Consider the following 27,016-nt stretch of genomic DNA (forward strand, 5'->3'; position numbering starts at 1 on the left):
TGCAGAAGCTCCTGGGCATCTCAGGTCATTATTAGCATTGTGTCGTTGTGGGGTGAGACTTTAGAGTCATCAAAATAAGCTTCATCTTACCAGGAACTGAGCTTAAGAGAGGTGGGGCCCAGCTGCAGCACCCGCTCATCGCGTGCAGTCACTGTGTGACAAGAACATGGGCCACTCAAGACCAGGACTCCCCATCCCCGAGCCCAGCCACGCCTCAGGCAGCATCGTTCCTCAGCTCAGGCCAGGGGCCATCTTTGCAGGGTGGGGTCCTGCTTTTGAAGAGATTTTTAAATAAGTGTTCTGAGTTTTGCACAGTCTCTGTTTTCAGAATTGTTCTTTCCTTACTTAAAATAACACAAGAGAATCCCACAGCATGTCCTCGTAGAGGACAAAGCCTGGAGAAAGAGTGGCCCGGCCAGTCCCCCAATCCCAGGGCTACATCCCTGGAGGTTGTGTACCTTTCCCAACGGGTCGGGTCAGCCGCCTGGGGCCTGTGCAGCCCTGTGTGTGAATCCACGCTACAGGTTTCCAAGACACAGCCCCCCACCGGCCCTGGTCCTGTACACTCGAGAGACCCCGAGCCGGGGCTGCGGGGCAGGGGCCTTTCTCTGATGGTCCCTTTGCCGTCTCACCTCCACACCCCACTTCATGCCAATACGTCAGGCATGTGCTGGAGGCACCGGTGTGCAATCACCGTAGCTCCCAGGCCACAGGAGGGCACAGGTGCTTGCCAGCCCTGGAAAGGCACACCAAGAAACAGGGCCAGGACGGGGCGTGCTGGTCTTTTCCAGGGATGTAGAGCAGATTCCTCGTTCTGGCGCCAGCTCAGGTGGCTGGGACAGCACAATGCAGTTTTTCATAGGTGTCAGGAGCAGCCAGGCCTAAGTAGGCCACCTGCTTCCTTTGGGGCCTTGGACGCCGCTGGCTCCTCCTGGGCCCCTGCCTGGCGCAGAGGCAGCCGCACACATTCTCCTTTTTCCCTTTCTCCTTTCCCCACACCCACCCCTTTCCAAATACCCCTCTGGGTGGGACCACACATCTGTGTAGGAGCCACACGGTTGGACCATGAGTCCAGACTGGGATAGCGGGGGCGGTGGTAGGATGTAGGGCCGCGTGGTGCTGCCCGAGCAACGGGGTTCAGACCTCGGGTGTTGGCCCAAGGCAGCCTCCAGGCCCAGAAGCGGAGGCCCCAGGTGGCCACTGCTCCCTCCCTTGGCCTCCTTTGCTTTCTCTCTGGCACCTTCGTCAGGGTCAGGACGGTGGGAAACCTGGGCCGGCCTGCAGGTGGTGGAGGGGAGTCTGAATGGCAGGTAGAGAAATGACTGAGATGGGAGTATGGACGGATGGAGCCAGAGAGGAGGCAGGGAAGGCAAGGGACTGAGTGAATGAGGGCAGGGGAGGCGTTGGAGAAGGGCCCAGGGCAGAGGGGCCCAGCAGTGCAGACGTCCAGGGCAAGGGGAAGAGAGTAATGGAGGCTGGGTTCCCGTCCCAGGCCACCTTTTGGGTCTCTGCCAACCCCCTTCCACCCCAGGCGGGCAGCAGGCACCCAGCCTGTGACCATGGGGCCCTCGAAGGGGGTCCGGTCACACGTGCAGCCCTCATGGGTCCCGGGGGCACCTTTGGAGGGAGCCCAGGCCTGGGTGCCAGCTGGCTCCTCATTGTCGTCACTGGAAAGACACAAAGGCATTGGGGCAGGGCACAGAGTAACCAAGCGCAGGCAGGCCTTGGCCTGGGAGCCTTGAGGGCCTTCATTCAGAGCCCACCCCCAGCCCAACCCCGCCCCCCAGAGAGAGAAGGCGGGCATGGATGCATCATGTTGGAGGGACGTCACCCAGCGATGTGGGTTCTGGGACAGTCGTTCGGGCGGTGGTGCCCACCATCTGCACCCTCACTCCCACTTCCCCTTCCCCTCCAGGACTCATCTGATGGCCTCTGTTGTGTGGGTTTGTTCACAGGGCCCGGCACATGGAGGACCCGCAGGGACCGAGGACCAGGAGGCACAGCCCCCTCAGGCCCTGTCTGTGCCCCGACTCCAGAGGAAGCTCAAGGAGGCAGCCAGGAAAATCCTGCGGCTGCGCCTGGAGAAGGAGCAGCTCCTGGAGCTGGGGAACCGGCTGCGTGCGGAGCTGGGCCACCTCACTGGTGGGTGTCCCCCCCGGCCCCGCCCCAGCATTGCCTGCGCCGTGTGGTTGGGGATGCTGGCAACAGAAGGGCCGCGGTGGGAGGACCGGAAGAGGGCCAGAGGGAGGAGGGCCGGCCAGGCTGGCGGGGTGGGGGGTGTGGGGTTCAGAAGGGAGAACAGAGCCGCCCTGTGGAGCGGCCAGGTCAGGAGTCAGGCACAGAGCTCGGCTTCATCTCTGCAGTGGGAGTTCCGTGAACCCACTCCTCTGGCAGCATCTGTGAGAAAAATACCGCAGGTTAGCAAAGCAGCTGGTGTTTCTATGCGGCTTTGTGGTGACGGCAAAGGCTGCCGGGTTCCCAGGCCGGCTCGGGCCTCGGCTTCCTCGGGATAAAGGCGACAGTGTGTGCGGTGCAGCCGAGGCTGGGGCTGTGGGCCGCAGACACCCAGGCTGCCTGTGGGGGTCTTGGGTGCTGGTTCCTGAGAAAGGGGCCCATGGAACCCACCAGAGCCACCACACATTGGGCCTCTCCTGGCGCCTTGGCACCACCTGGTTCTCACGAGCACCCCCCCGGCTCACCCAGCCTGGCTGAGTGGCGCTCGCGCTGCCTCTGCCTTAAGCCCCTTGGTTTTCCTGCAGCCGAGGCACAGGCCGCTTTCTCACAGCTTGCCCCTCACCTTCTGTGGCTTCTGCTTGTCTGTCCTTTTCCAGCAAGAGCTTTGAGTCACTGTGATGATCCCAGAGTCTGGGAGCTTTGGGATTCTACCGTGTTGTCGACTTGAAACAAAGCCATCCCCTCTCTCCATGATGGCTTACGTCCTTGAGGAGCAAGGCCCCAGGCTTGTGTTTCCTGTTGGAAGCAGAGCACCCCAGTGTGCCTCTAAGGAGCTCGGAGCCATGGGGTGTCTGCAGAATGCTTCCTCTTGGCTAACTAGAGTCTTGGCTTCCCTCAAGAGTCCTCCTCACCCCCAACCACTGCAGTGCCCAGAAAGCACTTCCCACTGAAGGGGAAGGAGGTCGGGCGGAACATCCATCCCCGGTCTCTTCCTAGCACTGAGCTGTGTGTACGATAATAGTAGCTTTTAATACATTGATATTTAGCCTCCTGAAATTACCGAGTGATTGGAAGTGGGACTTGGGAGAACCTAGGAAACAGCAGAGCTAAGGGGAGAGGGTGCGAGAGACCCCAGAAAATCTAAGGAGGAGCAGACAGGTCACTTGTGTTTTCAACAGACGTCTTGCTGAGTGGCTGCCGTGTGCCAGGCACCTGAGATGCAGAGGTAAACCAAACCTTACTGTAAAATTAGCCCCTGTCATATTTTGAGACTGCTGTAAACATCCGCCTTTGCACATAGGGGACTTGGGAGAGACTTACCTCAGAGGCTTTTTCCTTCTAAGAACCCACCCCCGAAAGAAGAAGGGTGAGCAGCACTCAGTGTATTTCTAGATACCATCAGTGTGCAAACAGCAGGAGTGGGCATCTTTCGCAGGGAACTGGCTCCATCTCTCAGGACCCGCTTGATGAAGCCCTCCTTCTGTTCGGTCCTCCGGTTTCACAGGTCGAGGGGGAAAGGTTGGCTTTACTTGTTCCTCAGGGGCACTCCTAGACCATCTTCTGCCAAGTTCACTAAAAACCCCATTTCTTTTAAAGGCCATGCCATCTACTCGTGCTCCCCTCCGTGCACCCCTGTCATTTTATGGCCTTCAGCACTTATGGCTCCATTTCTTAATTCTACCCCATTCCCTCCCACATCTGAACCTTCCTGCTCCTTAACCTTGGCCTCCGTGCCAAGCCCTGCCACTGCCGGGGTTCCCTCTCCCAGCCCTTGAGGCCCCAGACCTTTTTGATCACAGCCATGCCTCCCTCTCCCTCTGACCTTTTATTCCAGTGAACTTGTCTTTCCCCCTCATTGTGGCGTCCTATAATCAGCTGGCCTCATGGCCAGATATTTGAGTCATAAACCTACCTATCCATCCATCATCCACCCACCCATTCACCCATCTATCTACCCATCTACCCACCCATCCATCCACCCACCCACCCACCCATCCATCACTCATCCATCACCCATCCATCTAGTAGAGGAGCCCCTGATCGGTGCAGACCCTCCATCACCAGGCCCAAATCTGACTGAACTCCTCTCCCCAGGCCTGCTCCCTGTGCCTCTCAGTATCAGAGAAAGCCGCAAATCCCTAGTGACCAAGTTTGCAGCCTTCTCTGAAAGTTGGAGCGACCTCAGCAGTAGAACTTTCCATGCCTGGTGTTTTCATTAGTGGTAGACTTTTAACTACCTTTCATTTTCTTCTCTGGTGATTTGTCTGTATGGATTTTCTGCCTCTTCTTGGATCAATTTTGGACATTTACATTTTGCTGGAAATCTACCCAGAGTTCCTAGCCTTTAAAGTACTACCGTAGAGTGGCACATAGTGGCCCATAACTCTCTACTTTCTTCTGCATCTGTGCTTGTATCTCCTTCATTTTCTAAGACTTCCGTATGTGCAGAGATGTGGCATTCAGCTCCAACTGCCCTTTGCCCATTGGCTATGCACACATTGACTCAGTGCATCTTTGCAACAATCCCAAGCATGAGGAAGGCTCCCCTTAAAAAGTTTAAAACCACGTAGACATGGAAAAGTCAAAAATCAACAGATTTGATGTCATTACATCTTTTTTTTAATTTATTTTTTATATTTTTGGCTGTGTTGGGTCTTCATTGCTGTGCACGGGCTTTCTCTAGTTGCAGCTAGCGGGGGCTGCTCTTTGTTGCGGTGCGCGGGCTTCTCATTGCGGTGGCTTCTCTTGTTGCGGAGCACAGACTCTAGGCGTGTGGGCTTCAGTAGTTGTGGCACGCGGGCTCAGTAGTTGTGGCTCACGGGCTCTAGAGCGCAGGCTCAGTAGTTGCGGCACACAGGCTTAGTTGCTCCGCGGCATGTGGGATGTTCCTGGGCCAGGGCTCAAACCTGTGTCCCCTGCATTGGCAGGCGGATTCTTAACCACTGTGCCACCAGGGAAGTCCCTCATTACATCTTAGTATATCTCTAAGGAAAAGACATCGTAAGCAAAGATAAAAGACAACAGACTGGGGAAATGTTTGCAACATACCTGACAGGTAAAAAGAATCCGTACCCAAAATGGGCATCTGCAGATCACAGGCAAAATGCTGGATGGCACGTGCAGGAGAAAATCCACAGAACTGACAAGGGTATGGACGCCACGCGCCTCTGCAGGAGTCTGAGGAGGGCAAGTCAGCATCAAGTTCACGCCCAGACTAAAAAGTCCCACCCTCATTGTCCAAGAGAGTGTGGGGGACACCCTGCCTCCGCGGGAACCTTCACTGGTGAAGCCTTTTTGGAGGGCAGTTTGGCTGCATCTCTCAAATTTTTTAATGTTCATACCCTTTGAATAAGCTACTCTTCCCCTAGAGATCCTTTTAACAGATTTTCTCACAGATCTGAAAAAGATGTACATACAAGGATATTTTTGACAGCATTTTTATTACAGTAAGAAAGTAATTGGGAAGGTCCAGGTGTTCCTCCGTGGGACATCGGAGTCGGAACTTGGATGCTGCTCAGCCCTCAAGAGAACGAAGGGCGCCCGCCTCCCCACCAGGCGCCATCTCCGCACAGCGCTTCTCAAACAAGAGGGACAGACAGCCCGCTTCCCCATTCAGCTCCAGTCTGCTGTGGATGATTCTTTTGTCAAGTACAATAAAAATGTGCTCCTTCCAAGTTACTTCAAAGGTCCTAACGTCCCAACGCGTATTCTCACTTTGTGTCCTTGTCTCGCGGGCCTGGACACTGAAAGGACCAGCTCGGCCTACTGACCACACGCTGTGTGTGCCAGCCCAGACGCGTCAGCCTGTGAGAGGAGCCGCCCGCCGAACAGTGTGCTTGGAGCCCCAGGTGAACATACAGAGTGTGTGTGTGCACGCATGCACATACAGGGCGGGCTGCAAGGAAGCACATCCAGCACTTTGAGGAGGACAGTGGAGTGAGAAGAGAGGGGTGAAGGGTTTGGGGTTTGCTCTGTGAACGTCTGTGTCCCTCGTGGTTTGTAAGAATGTCCAGCACACTCCGTTGGTTCCCTTTTGGGAAGGCCACCCTCCCCCAACACCGTGCGATGGTAGGTTTCTACTCTCCACATAGGGAGATAGCAAAGGCTGTGAGCCAGACTGGTCTGTCTGCATTTTTTTACAAAGATGATTTATCCAGGTCATCAGTCATGTGGCTGCGATCATTAAGTGGTGCAGAATGACCAGCTGTGACAGAAGTATCTTATCATCACTTGACAATATTGAAAATGTGAGACGGTACAGCCAAGGCAGAGCCACACCCACTCTGGCTCCCTCTGGTTTCAGCGCCACCAGGCAGGGTCGTCCCCAGGGTGGGTACACCTGCCCCTGCCCCAAGGCTTGTCCTCGCCTGTCTGCCTCTGGGAAGGGACCTCATCCCCGCAGGGAGCTAGCAGAGCAGCCCCTTCACTGGCCCTGGCTTCATCCTGCATCCTCCACGGCCTAGGGTCAGGCTCCTGCGCTGGCCACGTCCCTCCCTCTCAGGTCCGGGCCTTCGGATCCGCATTTACAGACAGGCAGACGCGCGTGGTTGGGCGTGTGGCCCAGAGGTGCCCAGGTGGCCCTTGATTCAGCCCTTCACTCCCCCACCTCTTCTCCAGACGAGTGGGTGGGTGGCAGTGCTGGGGAGTCACCTGTCCCCAGGTGCCCCGTCCCCATTTGCACTCCTGTCAGCCCAGCTCTGAGTGCTCACCCCTCACTTCTGAGAGGCCATCACACCATCTGCTGTGGGTGAGGCCAAGACCATGATGGAAGCCAGCACAGCCTGAGCAGGCCTGCACAGTGGAGGGCCAGAAAAGGGCAGGTCATGCAGCCAAACTGAGTGGACTTCAACTTGGCCCACCTCTCTCCTACTTTGTTCTTCCTCCTGCTGCCAATTCAGCTTTTGCCAGAAATTGGAACTGCACATGATGTTTTCCTAATCTATAGTATACAGCTAGGATTCCTTAAAGTGTTGGCTCTAAGGATCTTAACATCTAACAGTTTTGAAAGACTTTATTTTGGGGGGGTAGTTTTAGGTTCACAGCAAAACTGAGCAGAAGACACAGCTTTCCCACACACTCCCTGACCCCGCACACGCACTCCTCCCTCGTCATCCACATCCACTCTAGATGGTACCTTTGTCGTAATCAGTGAAGCTGCTTTGACACAGCGTCAGCCAGAGTCCGTAGTTTACATCAGGGTTCACCTTGGTGGTGTACGTTCTGTGGGTTTGGACCCTCTGTGCTCTACCTGGTCATCCTCCCTCCCTCCTAACTTCTGACAACCGCTCATCTTTTCACTGTCTCCATAGTTTAGCCTTTTCCAGAATGTCATAGAGTTGGAATCATACAGTATGTAGCCTTTGATAGCCAGCATTTGTTTTTTTTTTAATTAATTTATTTATTATTAATTTTTTTTTTTTTTTTTTTAGCTGCGTTGGGTCTTCGTTGCTGCACGCGGGCTTTCTCTAGTTGCAGCGAGCGGGGGCTACTCTTCATTGCCGTGTGTGGGCTTCTCATTGCGGTGGCTCCTCTTGTGGAGCACGGGCTCTAGGCGTGCAGGCTTCAGTAGTTGTGGCATGTGGGCTCAGTAGTTGTGGCTCACCGGCTCTAGAGTGCAGGCCCAGTAGTTGTGGCACACGGGTTTAGTTGCTCCATGGCATGTGGGATCTTCCCGGACCAGGGCTCGAACCCGTGTCCCCTGCATTGGCAGGCAGATTCTTAACCACTGCGCCACCAGGGAAGTCCCATAGCCAGCACTTCTTAAAAGATCTTCTTTTATTCTGATTATGAAAAGGCTGTTTGCTCACTATAAAAATATAAATGAATGCTGAGAAATTGTTAACTTATACTGGAAAGCACAAATTACTGACTAGAACTCATCTGCATTTTGGCGCCTGTCTGTCTGTTGGGGTGTGTGTTCGCACTGTCACACGCACCCTCACGTTGGAACTCCACGTGGCCCCCGCCTCGCTCTGCACTCATTCCCTCGCTGGCCCTGCAGGGAGGAGACTCCACGCCAGAATCACATGTCTGTCCTGCGGCTCGGCACTCATGCTGTAGCCAGCCTCGAAGGAGGGCATGGTCGTGCCCCCAGTCCGCCCCTACCCCCCACCAAAGCGCGTCTCAGGCATTTTTACAACAGTAAAGTGCCTATTTGACCACAGCTTCACAGAAACTAACAATTCATTAGAAAATGGTTTTTGCCAATTTAGTTAGGTAAAAATAGTTCGTTGTTTTAATTTGTATTTCTTTACATTTCTCTCTGTGTGTGTGTGTGTTTTGGCCATTTGTATCTCATTATCATGTAGTTTTCCTGCTGAATTTCTTTTGTCCCTTCCCCCAACTTTCTTCCTGCTGAATTTTTGATTCATCTAGAAATGATTTAGTAAAAAAAAGAACAAATTAGGGATCTACCTTTATTTTTTCTTAAGTGGTTAGCTGGCTGACCCAATGCTGTTTATTGGGCACACTTACATAAATAGTAAAATACCTCTTTACATTTAGGTAATTAATTATGATAATACATAAGGATCTCCAATCCTACTGTAAATGATATTAGTTTAGAAGCAGTGATTTTCAGTCACATTTTATGAACTCTTGGCATGTTTGCCCCTCACTGTCAGCAACCTGCCACATTCTGCTTCTCTAGGACCCTCGGGAGCCCTGGGTCGTGCATGATTTCACGCATCTCTTCTGAGGGCCTGGGAGGGAAAGGAACTGACATTCAGGGATCTAGTCTTTCCTTCAAGAAGAGCCTGTGGGCAATAAACTCTTTGTCTTCATAAAATGATTTTATTTTGACCACTTTCTAGAGCGATGGCGTAGCTGGAAAGAGACCTCTGATTAGCATTTTCTTACAGCTTTTTTAAAGAGCAACTTCCCTGGTGGCGCAGTGGTTAAGAATCCACCTGCCAATGCAGGGGACATGGGTTTGAGCCCTGGTCTGGGAAGATTCTACGTGCCGCGGAGCAACTAAGCCCGTGCACCACAACTACTGAGCCTGCACTCTAGAGCCCGCAAGCCACAACTACTGAAGCCCGCGCGCCTAGAGCCTGTGCTCGGCAACAAGAGAAGCCACCGCAACGAAGAGTAGCCCCACTCGCTGCAACTAGAGAAAGCCTGCACGTAGCAACGAAGACCCAATGCAGCCAAAAATTAATAAATAAAATAAATAAATAAATAAGAAAAAAGAATCCACCTGCCAATGCAGGGGACATGGGTTCGAGCCCTGGTCCAGGAAGATCCCACATGCCGCGGAGCAACTAAACCCACGCACCACAACTACTGAGCCCGCGCGCCTAGAGCCCGTGCCCCACAACAAGAGAAGACACTGCAGTAAGAAGCCCGCACACTGCAACCAAGAGTAGACCCGCTTGCCACAACTAGAGAAAGCCCACGCGCAGCAGCAAAGACCCAACGTAGCCAAAGCTAAAAAAAAAAAAAAGACAATACCCTGCTATCTTCTGAGAAGCCAGCATTAGTACAAGCCCCTTCCTCGTGGGTGGCCTCCCTTTCCTCTCTGGTTGCTCTCAGATTTTTTTCCTCTAATCCATTTGTGCTCCTGTTTTACCATCCTGTGTCTACGTGAGAGTTGCTTTGCTTTAATTTAACCTGCTCTGGAATCAGTATGTTTTTTTAAATCTTAAGACTTGTGGTTGGTTGGGTTTGGTTTTTTTTTTTCATTCTTTAAAATTCTCAGCCATTGTTTCTTTTTTTTAAATAAATTTATTTATTTATTTTTGGCTGTGTTGGGTCTTCGTTGCTGCGCGCGGGCTTTCTCTAGTTGTGGCGAGTGGGGGCTACTCTTCGTTGCGGTGCGTGGGCTTCTCATTGCAGTGGCTTCTCTTTGTTGCAGAGCACGGGCTCTAGGTGCACGGGCTTCAGTAGTTATGGCACAGGGGCTCAGTAGTTGTGGCTGGTGGGCTCTAGAGCACAGGCTCAGTAGCTGTGGCACATGGGCTTAGTTGCTCCGTGGCATGTGGGATCTTCCCAGACCAGGGCTCGAACCTGTGTCCCCTGCATTGGCAGGTGGATTCTTAACCACTGCGCCACCAGGGAAGTCCCCATTGTTTCTTTTTTTTTTTAACATCTTTATTGGAGTATAATTGCTTTACTATGGTGTGTTAGTTTCTGCTGGATAACAAAGTGAATCAGCTATACATTTACATACATCCCCATATCTCCTCCCTCTTGTGTCTCCCTCCCACCCTCCCTATCCCACCCCTCTAGGTGGTCACAAAGCACTGAGCTGATCTCCCTGTGCTATGTGGCTGCTTCCCACTAGCTATCTATTTTACATTTGGTAGTGTATATATGTCAGTGCCACTCTCTCACTTCGTCCCAGCTTACCCTTCCCCCTCCCCATGTCCTCAAGCCCATTCTCTACGTCTGCGTCTTTATTCTTGTCCTGCCCCTAGGTTCTTCAGAACCATTTTTTTTTTTTAGATTCCATATATATGTGTTAGCATATGGTATTTTTTTTTCTCTTTCTGATTTACTTCACTCCGTATGACAGTCTCTAGGTCCATCCACCTCACTACAAATAACTCAATTTTGGTTCTTTTTATGGCTGAGTAATATTCCATTGTATATATGTGCCACATCTTCTTTATCCATTCACCCATTGTTTCTTTAAATACCACTTCTTCCTATTTCTTTTTAATCTCTTCTGGAGCATGTTAGATGTGTTTATTTACGTGCGTGTGTGTGTGTGTGTGTGTGTGTGTGTGTGTGTGTGTGTGTGTTTTAAAATTTCTCTTCTACCTTCCAGGGGGTTTCCTCAAAGGTGACTGCTTGGAGCCAATGGGTAGATTCCTGTGTCTTTACCAGAAGTTTCCATTTCATCTTTATTCATTCCTTTCCTTGGGTTTATTTTATTGTTCTTTCCCTAATTTCTTAAACATTTATTTCATTCTTTCTTGTTTAGTAATTGCATTTTTTTATATATATAAATTTATTTATTTATTTTTAGCTGCATTGGGTCTTCATTGCTGTGTGCGGTCTTTCTCTAGTTGCAATGAGCGGGGGCTACTCTTCGTTGTGGTGTGTGGGCTTCTCATTGAGGTGGCTTCTCTTGTTGAGAAGCACAGGCTCTAGGCACGCAGGCTTCAGTAGTTGTGGCACGCAGGCTCAGTAGTTGTGGCTCGTGGGCTCTAGAGCACAGGCTCAGTAGTTGTGGCTCACGGGCTTAGTTGCTCTGCGGCATGTGGGATCTTCTCGGACCAGGGCTCGAACCCGTGTCCCCTGCATTGGCAGGCAGATTCTTAACCACTGTGCCATCAGGGAAGACCAGTAATTGCATTTTTTAAGGTGTGAACTTCCCATCTGAGTATCACTTTGGCCATGTCGCACGGATTTTGAGGGATAATATTATCAGGGTGATTAGTTGCCAGATGTTATGTCCCTATGGGCTCAGGTTTTCTATTTCACTCAAGTTAGATTAGGAGTGTTCACCTAAAACAAAAAAATGGCCAGTTATTTTTCCAGCAAAATGGGTTTATTTGGGAACAGCAAAGAATTGCCATTTAGGACATGCAGCTATGGTGAACCACATGTAAGTCCAGTAAAACAAGAGAGGAAACTTGGGTTTTCTCACAGGTGAAATAGGAGTACCACAGAAACTACTGTAGGGGATAATGAGGCCATGAGCCTCAAAGTCTTCTATTATGGACTTTATACCTTGAAGGGCTTTTTTACTTGGGGAGAGGTTTTGAGGGATCTCTTTGAATCTTGATGGGAGGTACACTGTGGATTTTGCCAATACCAATTGGAGAGTTTGCCCATAAGGAGAGTGGTAGCTGATTCAATAGGGACAAATGATCAGTGTTTCCAGAATCAGTTCCAGAACCGTTGGAGACAGAGCAAATAAAAGATGTCAAAGGGTCATTTAATTCACCTGGTTGGCTATTTTGATGGCGACTGTCAAATTTTAGAACTATTTCCCCCTTTTGGGAGAAAGAAGTTTGGGCATGATACTTTTCCAAGAAGTCTCAGCCTATTAAATGAATAAGGACGGAGGAGCTAAGGAGAAGAGGGTGTCTATTTCTTAAAGGGTCTAAGCAAAAGGGAATAGGTTCAGAACAGGACCCTGTTGAGGTTCATTAGAGATCCCCCACTATTTGGACCATTTTAGTATTTTGAGGCAGGGACTCCTTTCTAGCAGTGAGTCTGAGCGCTGAGAGTGTGGTCTGGTGTCTGTAAGGACAGAGAGAGATTCGTTCACAGTCTGGAGAGTGGTTTCTCCAAGCTGATTCAAGGAGAGGATTGGGAGAGCCTCTGTCATTCCTTGGAGCCCCTCATTGGGAGTTAAGAGGATATTGGAGAGGCTGGTTAGAGGGCTGAAGATGCCCGAAATGCTTAAACTTGTAACAGTCTTTCCACTGTCCTGGTTCTTTACAGTAATAGCAGAAACTAGAAGGTTTGGGGTTTCGTTAAGGGGCCTTCATTTTCGGGAGTTGAAGATTAAGAATTTAGTGGTCTTTCTTCTAGGTGACTCATCTAGGATTCGAGTGAGCTAATTTGCCAAGTTAACTAAATCTAGAGTGGACATAATTTCCCATTCCACCCTTGTCCTTTTAAAAGAGAAAAAGAGAAAGATCCTGGTTCAGCCCATTCGTAAGTATGGAGATAAGGGGTATCTCAGTGGTTTCAACATCTGAAGGAAGACCAGAATTTTCTTTAAAAACAATGTGAAGTCAATTATAATAGTCATGAACAGGTTCATCAGATTTTTGTGTGAAAACCTGAATTTTGTTCCCATCAACAGGCTTAGGAAAGACGACTGTAATTGCTGGTGGAGGTTTTCAGCGCGTTCTGACCTCTTGCCAGAAGCTAGGGGTTTGTTTTTCTAAATCCCCTCCAGGGTGTTTCCGTCCGGCTAATTTCATCCAGTGTTTGCCTTGCCCCTCAAAAAGCATGTAAACTAACTGATATAAATCTGAGAAACCAGAGTGGTAGGTTTGAATAACTATGCTAAATTCTCCAGCAAACCTACGGGAGCCCTCAGTTACTTTAGGAAAGTCTTTAACTGCATCTGGCAATTCACCCTTCCTCAAGGGAACATAAGTAATCTGGGGTCTCTTTGGACCCTCAGAATATTTCACTTTAAAGGGTAGGTTCTGATAGGTTCAGAGGGTGGCAGAGCCTGAGACAAAGAAGCAGGGGTGGGAGGATGAACAAGATGACACCAGGGACAGAGAAGTTGGGGGAGTTGAGCATGAGACTTCAGAGCCATTTTGTCTTTCTTTAATTGTTTGTTTGCCTCAGTTAATGTAATTATTGTATTTGCAGGGAAGCAATTTTAAATTCCTGATAATGTTTGGAAGCCTCAAAATAGCAACCAAAAGAGGCACCCAGTTTAGTTTTGATGATTTCAGAGCTATGGCTAATATAGTTTTAAGAAAGGTAAGTTTGGGGAGCCTGAAATTTCCCCGTAAAAATGTGCAGGAGGAGGGGCTGTGGATTTTAAACATAAAATCAGACAGGGTCCTTGAATGTGGGGTGCCCTCAAGACATTTAGATAACTGGGATCCCATTTTCGAGAGGTTTTTTTGTTTTTTTCTCTAAAGCAAAGCGGTAATTCTTAAACAGCCTGCAGGCCAAATAGCAGCACAGTTCCAGTAGGGACAGCCTGATCCCAGCGGAATCAGGCCAGAGGCTGAATGGCACAGTTCCAAATAGGAACAGCCCAGTTCCAAAAGGAATTGGACCAAATGCCAGCACAGTTCCAGTAGGGACAGCCTGATTTCAAGTCAGGCTGAAGTGCCAAATGAGTACTCACAGACAAAAGAAGGCCTTAACAAAAAAGGATGAAGCCTTTGAACAGATCCCAGATAAAGCCTAGAGAGCTTCCAAATGCAAAAAGAGTGGAGCTCAGATCCAGGAGAAAAACTTACCCTCAAACTCCAGGGGTGACTAGAAAAACAGTGAGTTCAGTGGGCTCTGTTGGTACCACACCTGTTTGCTCACCAGCCTTGGGGTTGTCAGGGGTCTGCTCTGGATCTCAGTGGGACCTCCATGTAATGTTAACCTAAAACAGTTATTTTTACCAGCAAAACGAGTTTATTAAGGAGCAGCAAAGAATTGCAGTGCAGAACATACAACTATGGTGAACCACATGCAAGTCGGGTAAAGCAAAAGAGAGGAAACTCTTATAGAGGAGAAGGGGACATTGTGGGGAGGACATTGGAGGAAACTGGGGGTTCAAAGTGTAGTGGTTTTTCATTGGCTGAGCTGTAATGATCTCTCATTGGCTGGGCTGCTGCCAGGCAAGGAGAATATCTTCCTCCCACAGGCAGCAGTAAAGCAGTGTCACTTCCGTCTGGAGATGCAAGGTAGTCTCTCCTGTTAGGATCTGTATTGATGTGAGTGGGACGTGCATAAGGGCTCCCCTTCTGGTCTCCCACTCCATCTTAGTGAGATTCCCTTGGTTAATTTTCTCAAGAGAGAGTTTCAAAATTCCTTTAGTGGGCTTCCCTGGTGGCGCAGTGGTGAAGAATCCACCTGCCAATGCAGGGGACGTGGGTTCGAGCCCTAGTCCAGGAAAATCCCACATGCCGGAGCAACTAAGCCCGTGAGCCACAACTACTGAAGCCTGTGCACCTAGAGCCTGTGCTCCGCAACAAGAGAAGCCACCGCAATGAGAAGCCCACGCACCGCAACGAAGAGGAGCCCCCACTCGCCGCAACTAGAGAAAGCCCGCGCGCAGCAACAAAGACCCAACTCAGCCAAAAATAAATAAATAAATTTATTTTAAAAAGAATTCCTTTAATTATTTTTAAGCATGAGTTGAAGTCTACTTTTGATTCTGTTCCATTAAGCAGCCTTATTAAATATATTTTTTTCTTATTGGAAAAAAATTACAGTTTTATTAAAGATGCTAACCTAGCTAAACAGAGATATAGTATGTCCACTGATACAGAGAGTTTACTTTTTTGAGGACGTCAATTCTCAAACTGATCAAAATTCCAGCATATTTTTTTCAAGGAGCTGGACAAACTGGATTTTATGTTCATATGGATGAACAAATGAGCAAAATACCGAAGACTATCCTGCTGGTCTTGGGGGGTCTCTGAGGAGTTGGGAGGCAGCTGCAGCTCACTGTGGGGACAAGGACACTGGTGGCGGAGACACCAGGGAACACCCACTGGCGTGAGCTCTTCTGGAGGCCACCACCCTGGCACCAAGACCCAGCCCCACCCAACAGCCTGTAGGCTCCAGTGCTGGGACGCCTCAGCTTAAATATAATTATTAACATTCTATCTAAACTTCTTTATACTCGTCAACTTGAAATGCCAAGAACCATGATCTTCGTGTTAAAATCTTGCACTGCTCTTGTATTTCTGTCCACTTCTCCTCCTCACCATTGTGTTGTATCAATTTTCATGCCATGTTACTTAGAGCAGAAGTGTTCATGACAGTTAATAGCTTATCATGGTTCATATTATTCAGTGTCCTTTCTGATGTTTAATAACATTTAATAATATTTCTTTAACCAGGTTTTAAAAAGTAATTTTCAGAAAGAAGTAAAATATGGCTCTCAAACATATGAAAATGATCCCGTGTTTAGAATTTTCTTCTATTTATTAAACAGTGAGGAAACCAGTCACATGTTATAAGCAATTCCAAGGAAAAATCAAAAGAGCACAAATTTATATGGAGTAAAGGAATTGAATTGCAAATGGAGGCAGAACTGGTTTCTCTAAAGGGGAGAGGGGGAGCCCATGAAAACTCCAAGGGACAAGGTGTAGTTTGCGTGTCTGTCAACTTCCAGAGTCGTAAAGTAGTTCAGGCACAATGAGAGGCAAGAACCTGATAGCTCCTCAGGGTGTACAGTAGGCAATGCAGTTTCCATTGAAACACAGTTTTTTCCCTACAGTTTCTTTTTGTTTAATTAATTTATTTATTTTTGGCTAAATTGGGTCTTCATTGCTGCGCATGGGCTTTCTCTAGTTGCGGTGAGCGGGGGCTACTCTTCGTTGCAGTGCACAGGCTTCTCACTGTGGTGGCTTCTCTTGATACAGAGCACGGGCTCTAGGTGCACAGGCTTCAGTAGTTGTGGCATGCAGGCTCAGTAGTTGTGGCTTGTGGGCTCTGGAGCGCAGGCTCAGGAGTTGTGGCGCTCAGGCATAGTTGTTCCGCGGCATGTGAGATCTTCCCGGCCCAGGGCTCGTGTCCCCTGTTTTGGCAGGCAGATTCTTAACCACGTGCCACCAGAGAAGTTCCTCCCTACAGTCTCTCAGCTTTTGATAAAAAAATAATCTCGGGGAATTCCCTGGTGGTCCAATGGTTAGGCCTCTGCACTTTCACTGCTGAGGGCTTGGGTTCAATTCCTGGTCAGGGAACTAAGATCCTACAAGTCGCACAGTGTGGCCAAAAGAAAAAAGGAAAAGAGGAAAATAATCTCAAAGACTATTCTTGATCACAAAACAAGGCTGGTCTCATTTGGCCTGATCGTTTCCATAGGTGCAGCAAGAGTGTTAATTCACAGTGTTAGCCTTCTTGAGTTTGCTTTGCTGGAACTTTCCATCACAATTTCAGATTGGACTTTTGAAAGCTTCTTGTTTGTTGTCCTGAGTCCAGGAAGCCAAGAACTCACCATGTTTCACCTGCTTGGTGATTTTGAGAAAATTCCTTTTTTCTTGAGGTTTCCAAAATATTATGAGGTTCCTGGACCTGCCAGGAGATGACCTTCCTTAACCCTCTGTGAGCCTGGCACCTGGCAGTTTTCCTGGGAGGGCTTTGTGAGCATCGCTCCATGAAGTCAACCACAGATCCTTACAGGCAATGGGTCCTGATGATTAAATGAGTATCATTCTCAACTCTAGCCACCCACGCAGGGCCTTGGCTGCATAATCCACATTTCCAGTCAAAACCTGGTAAAAACAAGGACAGATTCTCTTTGAACCTATGCAGATTACGATATTGCCAAGCAAGTAAGAATACTCAACAGGAGTTTCTGAGTTCTGGAGGACTCAGGCAGGGAGAACAAGATACCACTTAGAAATGTTTCATTTCAGTTTACAGAACCAGAGACCACTAAATGTGTATGGACTACAGACAGCTTAAGGGGAAAAACCTTGCATATCTAGAAAGGAGAACATTAAAATCACATCTATAGTGTTCCCAACAACAGCTGCATCATCCCTCATTGGTTCCTTCAATCCTAGGTGGTTAATCCTTGTTCCTCTCAGTCTTGGTTCCGAGGTCTCAACGGTCCATCTGCTTCTTGACTAGAGTTCTGGAAATCCTGAGTCAGTCCACTGGGATGGCCTCACGGTGGTCTAAGCAATGCCTGTAGCACAGTCTTTTCCCACTGTGCTGACCTGACTGTAAAACTTTCACTCCTTCTTCTTCTCTTTCTTTCTTTTATTTTTTTTTCCATTAAAGTAAACAAACTCTTTGTAGATGTTCGCTGAAGAAAAAATGCACAACCTAAAAGTTGAGAATTATGTTTTATTCAAGAACATCACTGAGGACTGTAGTCCAGGAAGGTAGCCTGTCAGATGGCTCTGAGAGACTGTTCCAAAGAGGTCAGGGAGGAGACAGAATATGTAGGACTTTTTGCTGAAACAATATATATGTAGCCAGACATCAAAAGATCACTGCTAATCACAAAAAGCAAACATCTCGAGGATGTTAGTGCCTTTCTACGTATGGGAAGATGCAAGACCTTGGGCCCACTGAAATCATTCCTTTGATATGCATCTTAACTATGTAAGGACAGTATCCAGTTTTTCTCCGTCCCAAATCCCCTCAGGGTGCACAGTTGGGGTGGCTGCAGTGGCTGATACCTTGGTGGCAGGCAACATTCTTTGTTTATTGAAATGGCAGACAACATTTTTTTTGTCCACGGAGATGACAAAGACTTAACATGGCCATGGTTAACTTACTAATAATTTTCAAAAGTGAAAGATCTGATGAGAGTTCATAGCAAGAACAGTGCAACTGAGAAGTTACAGTTGGTTGTTTCTGTGTCATGCAAAACAAAGTTAGTCCCCCCCACCCCACAAAAAAAAGTTTTAGATAAAGTTAATCTAAGATGTTTATGCCTATTTTCAAAGAAGACTGCTGAAGCATTGATCACAAGAATAATCCTCAAGTGTATATACTTAAACTTTTGCTTCTTATTTTTCTCTGCTGCGGAGAGGGTATGTCTTTGGGTCTCTTAATGGATGGCTCGTGACTGCCACTTTGAGAAGCTGCATAAGGGGTATGTGCCGCTGTGGAAGGCTTCTGTGTGTTCTGGAGTCGCTGAAATGCTGGTGTGTGTTGTACAAGTCACAGGTGTCCACCCCCCAAGTTCTCTTGAAAGAGAAGTGACTTTGGTTTTGAAGAGGTACATACTGTTCTTCTTGAGTATTTGTATTTAGCACGAGAGAAACCCAAGTGATGTGCACACAGAGGACAAACCATTTCCCTCATCTCATTTATAGGGAAGCCGCCTCATCACCCCGTTCCTACCCCTGAGGCCCAGGGCTCAGGTGAGGCACCTGATGCACGCTTGGGACCGTTGCAACCCCGTCTCACAACTCAGGTAACACTCCTTTACGTAAGAAGCTTATTTTTAATAACTTTTTACTGATTGCTTAAATACTTCATTTCATAACAGAAACTTCAAAATACAGTAAACACAATTTTAAAAGTTTCCAACTTTTAGCATTTCAACATAGTTACCAGTAACATATCAGTGTGTTTCCTGCTATTTTTCAAAATTACAAAGTATAATCTATGTATGTTTTATTATATAGCTTTACCTACCTAGGTATTATTTTCTAAATCTTTACCAACATAATAGTTTTAAAAATGCGTCTTTTAAAAATGTCTTATATTCCAAGCAATGTTAAAATTTTTAATCTATTTATCAGCCATTTATATTTCTTCTTTTGTGGGTTATTTATGCATGTTTTTAGCTAATTTTCCTACTTTTGTGTTTGTATTTTTCTTGTTAGTTTGTAGGGGTTCTTTATGTGTTAAGGAAATTGCTCCTTCTCTGTTACACATGTTTCTCAAACTTGCCATTTGCCTTTTAATTTTTCTTTTTTTTAAAAATCCACAGATAACTTTTTTTTCATCTAATGAACCCTGTCAGTCTACTTTAAAGGTTTATTTCACTGTTTTCTGGCTTAGAGGTTTTTTCTGTATTTTGAGTTTAGGTAAATATTCATCTGTTTCTCTAGTTGTTCTATTTTACTAATTGTCATAGTACCCTGTAAGTAATTATCCTCCTTTTTCTCACTGATTTTGAATTGACATTTTTATCATGTACTAAAAATCTATACTCTTGCTTATGTTTGTGTTTAATTTTTTATTTTGAAATAACTTCAAATTTACACAAAGTTGCAAGAATAGCACGTATACCCTTCACTTAGATTAACCAATTGTTAACTTTTTGCTACATTTGCTTTATCATTCTTTCTCTTCCCTCCCTCTGCTTCCTCCACATTTTAGAGAAATAGGTAGATCTATCTAAGTTGTAGACATCAAGCCCCTGTATGTCAGAATACAAGGACACTTCCTGACATATATAGCTGCAGTAAAATATAAATTATCAAAATCAGGAAACATAACATTAATGCAGTCCTAGAATTTAATACATATTCTATGTTCAGATTTTGCCAGTCACCTCTTTTCAGCCATCCTCCTCCACCAAGCAGGCCGTCCAGGACCTGTGTGGCATCCAGCCCACACGTGTATGTGCACATGTCTCCTTCAGCCTGGACGACTTCTCAGCCCTTCTTTGTCTTTCACAACATTGGCATTTTTGAGAAGTTAGGCCCTTGCTTTGTAGGCGATGGGCCTGATGCTGCAGCATTGTTAGGTTCGGGTTCTGCATTTACTTTCTGTACAGTTCCAGTGAACTGTCTGCTCCTGAGCGGGTGCTGTCCTGCTCTGAATACCGTAGCTTCGTAATATTTTAATAAGTTACAAATACATATAACAGCTTGCCCTTGTTTCTGTTCCTTTACAAAATTTTCTTGGTTGTTCTTTCCCATTTATTCTCTGTTGGGTGGATATTGTTATTTATGTATTTATTTTTATTTTAAGTATTTTTAGACTTCTAAGATAAAAAGACTAATATAATGAAACCTGTGTGTACACCATCCAACTTAATAAGCAAAATGTTGTAAGTTAAAACCCCTTTGAGTGTTCTGCCCCCAATATCCATGGTCCTTTCAGACTTTCCCGAGTCTGGTGTTTCTCTCTCTCAGCAGATATTTGAAGAATCTGTGTAAATCACAGCCAGCTGTGTGTACATCGTTCTGTACACATGCTCTCATTCAGCACTGTGTTTCTGATGTACACAGTTGACCCTTGAACATCGTGGGGGTTAGGGGCACGGACCCCCCACCAGTGGTCGAAAATCCACGTTTAACTTTACAGTCGTCCCTCTGTATCCGTGGTTCTGAATCCGTGGATTCAACCAACTATGGATCATGTAGTCCTGTACTGCATATTTATTGAAAAAACTCTGCATATAAGGGGACCCACCCTGTTCAAACACGTGTTGTTCAAGGGTCAACTGTGTATATGTTGGTACATGTAGCTCTAGTTCAGGAATTGGCAAACCTTTTCTGTAAAGGACCAAATAGTGAATATTCTGGCCTGTAAGGCCCAGAGTCTCTGTTGCAACTTCTCAACTCTGCATTTGTCCTGAATGCCAGCACAGTAGATATGTAAACAGGTGGGCATGGATGTGCTCCAGTAAAACTTTATGGACCTTGTAACTTTAATTTCATAATTTTCATGTCATGAAATATTTTTCTTCTTTTTTGATTTTTTTCAACTATTTAAAAATGTAAAAACTATTTTTAGCTCATAGACTGTACCAAAAAATGTGGTGGGCAGGATTTGGTCTACAAGTTGTGCTTTGCCGACCCCAGGTCTAGACACAAGTTGGTGTATTTTCTTTCTATTTTGTGAATACACGAACATTTACTTATCCATTCTTCTATTGATGGGCATTTAGGGTCAGTTACCATTTCTTTGGTGTGAACATTGTTACAGATGTCCTCATGTGCAGAAGTTTCTCGGGCATGGACCTAGGATCAGAATTGCTGTGTTCTAGGCTGTGTACATTTTATCTTCCTTAGATATTGTTGAATGACACTGTCAAGTTGTTATACTGGCCTATACCTTCAGACAATGCACAAAGATCCTTTACAGTGTGTCACATATAGGTATTTCAGAGGTCAACAAAATATAGTCATCTGCTTTTGTTGCTATCAAAATTTTTTTAATAAATAGGCTTCATTTTTCAGAGCAGTTTCAGATTCACAGCAAAATTGAGCAGAAAGTATAGAGAGTTCCCGTGTACCTCCTGCCCCCACACATGCACAGCCTCCCGTGTCATCAGCAACCCCCAACAAAGTGGTTAATTTGTTAGAATCAATGAGCCTGTCCTGACACATCATCACCACAGTCCACAGTTTACATCAGGGGCCACTCTGGGCATACTTTCTACGGGTTTGGACTAGTGTATAATGACACGTGCTCATCATTATAGCATCACGCAGAGTAGTTTCACGGCCCTAAAACTCCTCTGTGCTCCACTATTCATCACCCTCAACCCCTGGCAACCACTCATCTTGTTCCTGTGTTCATGGTTTTGCCTTTTCCAGGATGTCACAGAGTTGGAATCAAACAACAAGTAGCCTTGTCAGATGGGCGTCCTTCACTTAGCAACATGCGTGTAAGGTTCCTCCATGTCTCTTCGTGGCTTGAGAGCTCATCTTTTTATTGATGAATGATAGTCTGTCTAATAGCTGTACCAGTCTGTTTCTCTTCAACATCCCTTTAAACTTACACTTTCCTACTGTTGCTGGTCATTTGGAACAGAGTTGACTTTTGTAAAATGATTTTGTATCTATTAACTCTTCTGAACTGATTGATGCCAACACGTGTGTCAGTATTTCTCTTTGCTTTTGTGTGTTGATGGACGTAGCGTCTGGGGTAAGGACTGGACTGCTTCCTTTGCTGGCCTCACACCATTCATCTTTTCTCACCCCACTGTCCTGGGCAGGACCCCACACAGCGTGGAGGAAAACTGAGTGGCTGGCACCCACACATTCGTCCTGGTTTAGAGAGAATGCGTTTCCCATTTTTTATCTTCAGGTAGTATGTTTGCTGTAGGCTTTAGTATTATGTTGAACCATGCAAAATTGCCATTTTATAGGTCAAAAGTGGTCAGATACCAGCAATTTCATATAATTTGACCTAATACAGACTCTTCATCAGTTTAGATAAGTTTGTTTGTTTGGCCACATTGCGTGGCTCGTGGGATCTCAGTTCCCTGACCAGGTATTGAACCCAGGCCACAGGCAGTGAAAGCACCGAATCCAAACCACTAGACCACCAGGGAACTCCTAGAGGAGTTCTTTCTCCTCCTACTTTCCTGAGTTTTACTCAGAGTAGGTGTTGAATTCTGTCTAGTGCTGCTTCTGACTCTACCCTGACAACCACGTGTGGAGACCCCATTCCTGGCTGGTTGGACGTTGACTGTCCTCCCGCCAAGTCACACTCTGAGTAGTTGTGCACGCTGGTCTTGGCTGGGGTTTAGCCTGTGTTTCTGCCTTGGGGAACATTCTTACTTTTCTGTTCTTCACAAGAGTTTCAATACAACTGGAAACTTCTGCCAGTTTGTTTATTTGATGAAATGTATCACATGTGCCTTATAGCTGTGCATGTGTGTCTGTGTGTTGTTTTAAATTACTAATGTTCAGTTTCTTTAAAGGATATGGGAGTTTTATAAAGTCTGTATACTAATCCTTATCTGTTGGATGATTTGCAAATATAGTCTCCCAGTGTGTAGTTTGTCTTTTCAGTTTATTTAAAGTAAGTTAATAGAGAGTCAGGTAAGAGATGGACGGTCTGTTATGCCATGAGGTGACACGAGTTCTAAGTTCGCTCTTAGTGACAAGCTCCATCCTGGGTGAGAGGCACAGGTGGGTGAGGGTGGGAGCAGGGGCTGGTGAGGAGGAGTGAGGCTGGGTGGGGACTGGATCAGGATGGGCGGGGGGTTGGGAGGGCACTGAGGAAAAGCATCAGATCTGGAGACATTGGGAGCCAGGATTCCCTAAAGGGTTTGAGGCCTGGGCAGCTGGATGGGCATGGAGACTCGATGGCCGGGCTTAGATTTGAGATGCCTGTTCCCCATTGCCATGCCGACATCCGGTCTGAGCTTGCACATCTAGATGTGGAGTTTGAGGGAGAAGCCGGATGGGAGTCTTCAGCAAAGGGCAGGAGTCTGAGCCACAGGACAGCACGAGCTCAGCCAGGAGTGGGACTTGGGGAGAGAGAGGCCTGTGGAGGTCTGTGTGCCAGACCAGGAGACACTGGCCTGAGAAACCGAGAAGGGCTGACCCTGCGAGGGGCCCAGGAACCACAGTGCTTTCAACCAACAGACCCCTCCCCTGAGAGGAGCCTGTGGAGGACGTATTTAGGGAGAAGGAAAGAACCCAGAAAGAAGAAATGAAGGATCAGTTGAGCCCCAGGCGCCATGGCTTGGGCCTCAAATGCATGGGCCTGCTGGAACCTGGTAGGCTTTGTTCCAGACCCCTCTCACATGTGTGCATGTGCACACATGCACACAGATAACTTAGAGTCCTTCCCGCTTCACCGCCTGTGGGAAGTGGTGTTAAAGCATCAAAGGGGCTGTCTCTCTGAGCTGCTCATAACTTTCTTTTTTTTTTTTAATATATTTATTTATTTATTTGTTTTTGGCTGCTCTGGGTCTTCATTGCCGCACGCGGGCTTTCTCTAGTTGCAGCGAGCGGGGGCTGCTCTTCATTGTGGTGCGCAGGCTGCTCATCGCGGTGGCTTCTCTTGTTGCGGAGCACGGGCTCTAGGCACGTGGGCTTCAGTAGTTGTGGCTCGTGGGCTCTAGAGCACAGGCTCAGTAGTTGTAGCCCACGGGCTTAGTTGCTCCGCGACATGTGGGATCTTCCCGGCCCAGAGCTCGAACCCGTGTCCCTTGCATTGGCAGGCGGATTCTTAACCACCGTGCCACCAGGGAAGACCAATAACTTTCAAGTCATCTGCATTAATTGCTTAAACTTCTAAATGTGTGTTATTAGAAGAAATCTCTCCCAAATCGTCAAATAAATGTGCCTGTTACCTGTTGTGGTAAAACACATATATTGTCACCTAGACCTCCACTTCTTTCTAGTATATTAAATAATTTATTAAACTTTATCAATCACTTTCAAACTACAAAACTATCATGTATTCATTATATCCAGTGAAATAACTCATCTGAAAACTCAAGAAAAGAAGACTCCATGGCGCCCCCTTTTTGGTTCCTCTTTATTTCCAGTAGTAAATGGTGATACATAGGAAGAAACAGGAAGAACATACATAAAAGAACGCCTATAGATCAAGAAGAAAAAGACGGATAACCAGTAGAAAAATAAGCAAAGGATACTGTCAGAAGCCATTGAGGAAGAAACTCATTGAGTCAGTCAACAAACATGAGAAGATTGTCATTGTCACTGCCACACAGGCACTGAAAGTTAAAACAAAAATGTATGAGTGCATTACTTGGCTGAAAATTCAAAACTTAATTAAACTTGAGCCAGAGAAGCGGCAGCAGCGGGTGGCCCTCTGTGCAGGGCTCTGCACAGTGCAGGGCTTCGGTTCTCCTCGGTGCCCCCTCCTGACTGCTTTTCCACAGGCTTCCGCTCAGAGGGAAGATGTCAGTGTTTAGGCTGCAGGGGGCCAGAGTGGCCTCAGTTATGCACTGAAGATGTGTCACACACAAGAGCTGCAGGGCCCCTCGTGTGCCTGGCAGGGCCCAGGGTGCCCTCCCTGGGCACCCCAGGAAGGTTGTGTGACTCTCAGCTGCTTGGTTGCCCTCGAGGGCAGGGAGGTACTCAGATTGCCATGATGAGGCCTGTTAAATTCGTCCTGGCCGGTGAACCCAAGCAGGTTCCCCACTTTGGCTTGTCACAGAGCCGAGTAAGTCCCTCATATCAGAAATCTGGGGAGAGCGTTTCTCCCTAATCTTGAGGGAAAACTCAGTAAGGTACCCCATAAATGACCCACGAACACTGAATTTCTTTTATTTAAATTTCCACGACAGGACTCTAAGAATGCCAAGAAAGAATGTTTCTCCGAACGCTCAGGAAAGAGCCAAGCCCGCTTGGCACAGACAGTCTGCAGAAGGGATGCTGAGCCAGGCTGCACAGCGGGGCCAGGGCTGGTACGCAGGATCCACCAGGGCCGGGTCTTCATGCCACATCCCGGCCCAGGAAGCACGTGGAACCGGAGCACTTGGTGTCAGAGAGGGTGGCCGCTGCCCAGAGTGACAGGGCTTCACCTCAGGGCATTGGCCCTGGTCCCCAGTCCCACCTCCCTCGCCTCCCTCGGGATTGTGTTTCATGTTTTTTTTTTTGGCTGCACCACGCAGCTTGTGGAATCTTAGTTCCCCGACCAGGGGTTGAACCCGATTGAACCCGGGCCCTCGGCAGTGAAAGCACAGAGTCCTAACCACTGGTTCGCCAGGGAATTCCCCGTGTTTCATGTTTAAATGTCCAGAGCCCCTCCTCGGGCCCCGTCCACTGTCTTATCACCCCAGGAGGGCAGGGAGAGAGGGTGGCTTTCAAGGATAATTCTCTTTTCTGTCTTTCACAGAGGCAACACAGAATCTCCACAGTGACTTGCAGATCAGCTCCTCAGAAAGAAAACCAGTCCCCAAAGCCACGCCTGGCTCAAGAATTCCAGGAGGAAAATGGCCACCACACCCAAAGGTCCTCTTCACCTGCCAGCTGTTCCCTCCAGGACACATGGAAGTTACTGGACCTGGGATCCAGCCCTTCTGGCCTCACCTCCCAGGACGACTCGCCTCCAGGTAGGTGAAGACCTACATCCCAAGGCCATTGCCCCATCGGTCTGGGTGCTGGCCATGAGGACAGCTGTGGTGGCCACTCGCAGGCTGACACACAGAGTGAGCACGGCGTTCTTCCTGCTGTGGTTGCGGAATCTGTAGATTCTGCAGTCCTGTCCTCTGATTTGGTGCCTGAGCGTCCCCCAGGGACAGAGGGTGTCTCCCAGCCCCGCGTCCAGCTGACCACGTCACCATGTCTACCCAGAGTAGAGCCCACAGGTCACGAGGACCGTCACTCCACAAGGGTGGGGGCACTGTGGTCAGTCTGTGAGTCTGGGGCAGGCGGGTGTTCTGTGTTCTGCTCAGCCTCACAAGGCCAGGGCAGCCCACGAAGTGCATGTCCTCCGCCCCCGGAAAACTCGCTCACTGTGAGGTTCTCAGGAAAGTTCATTTGAAGGGCCACCTTTGGGGGAACTGCGTGAGACCAAGATGTAGTAAGCAGGGTGGGCGGAGGGGAGGCTGTTTGAAGACCGGGGTTGGGGGAATGAACTTGGAGCCCCTTCCGGATCAGCTCACAGCAAGCGCCCTCATTCTCGGCTCTCAGCCTCAATGCATGAATGACTCCTGCTGTGCCCAATGTGCCAATGGGCATTTTAGGTTATTTCCGATCTTTTGCCGTCACAAATAACGTTACAGTGAATTACCTTGTACATGCTGTAGTGCATGCATAAAAGCATAAATGTAAATTCCCAGAGGGGGTATTGTTTTGTCCAAAGGTATGTGCGTGTCCAGTTTGGGAAGATGTTAGTTGGGCGCCATCAGATGGTACCAGTTCACACCCACCCAGCAAAGGCTGAGAGGGCGTCTTTCCCCAGACCCTCTCCAGCAGTGTCATCGAACTATAATCTTTGCCAGTCTGTTAGGTGTCATTTTAATTCATATTTCTCCTGTTAGGAGGTTGTGCATCTTTTCACATGTTTGAGTCATTTCCGTTTCCTTTTCTTCAGTTCTCTGCCCATT

At 47.8% G+C, this 27,016-nt stretch overlaps 1 protein-coding gene across 7 annotated transcripts in view; it reads left to right on the forward strand.

Moving 5' to 3' along the window:
* The window catches only part of CCDC57 (coiled-coil domain containing 57), a 113,915-nt gene that overhangs the window by 55,901 nt on the left and 30,998 nt on the right, over positions 1–27,016 (forward strand). For 5 of the 7 annotated variants that reach the window (XM_007185906.2, XM_057536815.1, XM_057536816.1 and 2 more), the window contains 4 exons: positions 1,956–2,142; positions 18,609–18,709; positions 25,253–25,372; positions 25,804–26,020. In XM_007185906.2, coding sequence (XP_007185968.1) covers positions 1,956–2,142; positions 18,609–18,709; positions 25,253–25,372; positions 25,804–26,020 — 625 coding nt within the window. Of the gene's footprint in view, positions 1–1,955; positions 2,143–3,353; positions 3,401–10,945; positions 10,976–18,608; positions 18,710–25,252; positions 25,373–25,803; positions 26,021–27,016 lie in introns of those variants that run through there. The other 2 variants (XM_057536818.1, XM_057536819.1) reach the window with 2 other exon arrangements.

Source organism: Balaenoptera acutorostrata, chromosome 20 (assembly GCF_949987535.1).
Source record: "Balaenoptera acutorostrata chromosome 20, mBalAcu1.1, whole genome shotgun sequence".
Classification (NCBI taxonomy): Eukaryota; Metazoa; Chordata; class Mammalia; order Artiodactyla; family Balaenopteridae; genus Balaenoptera; species Balaenoptera acutorostrata.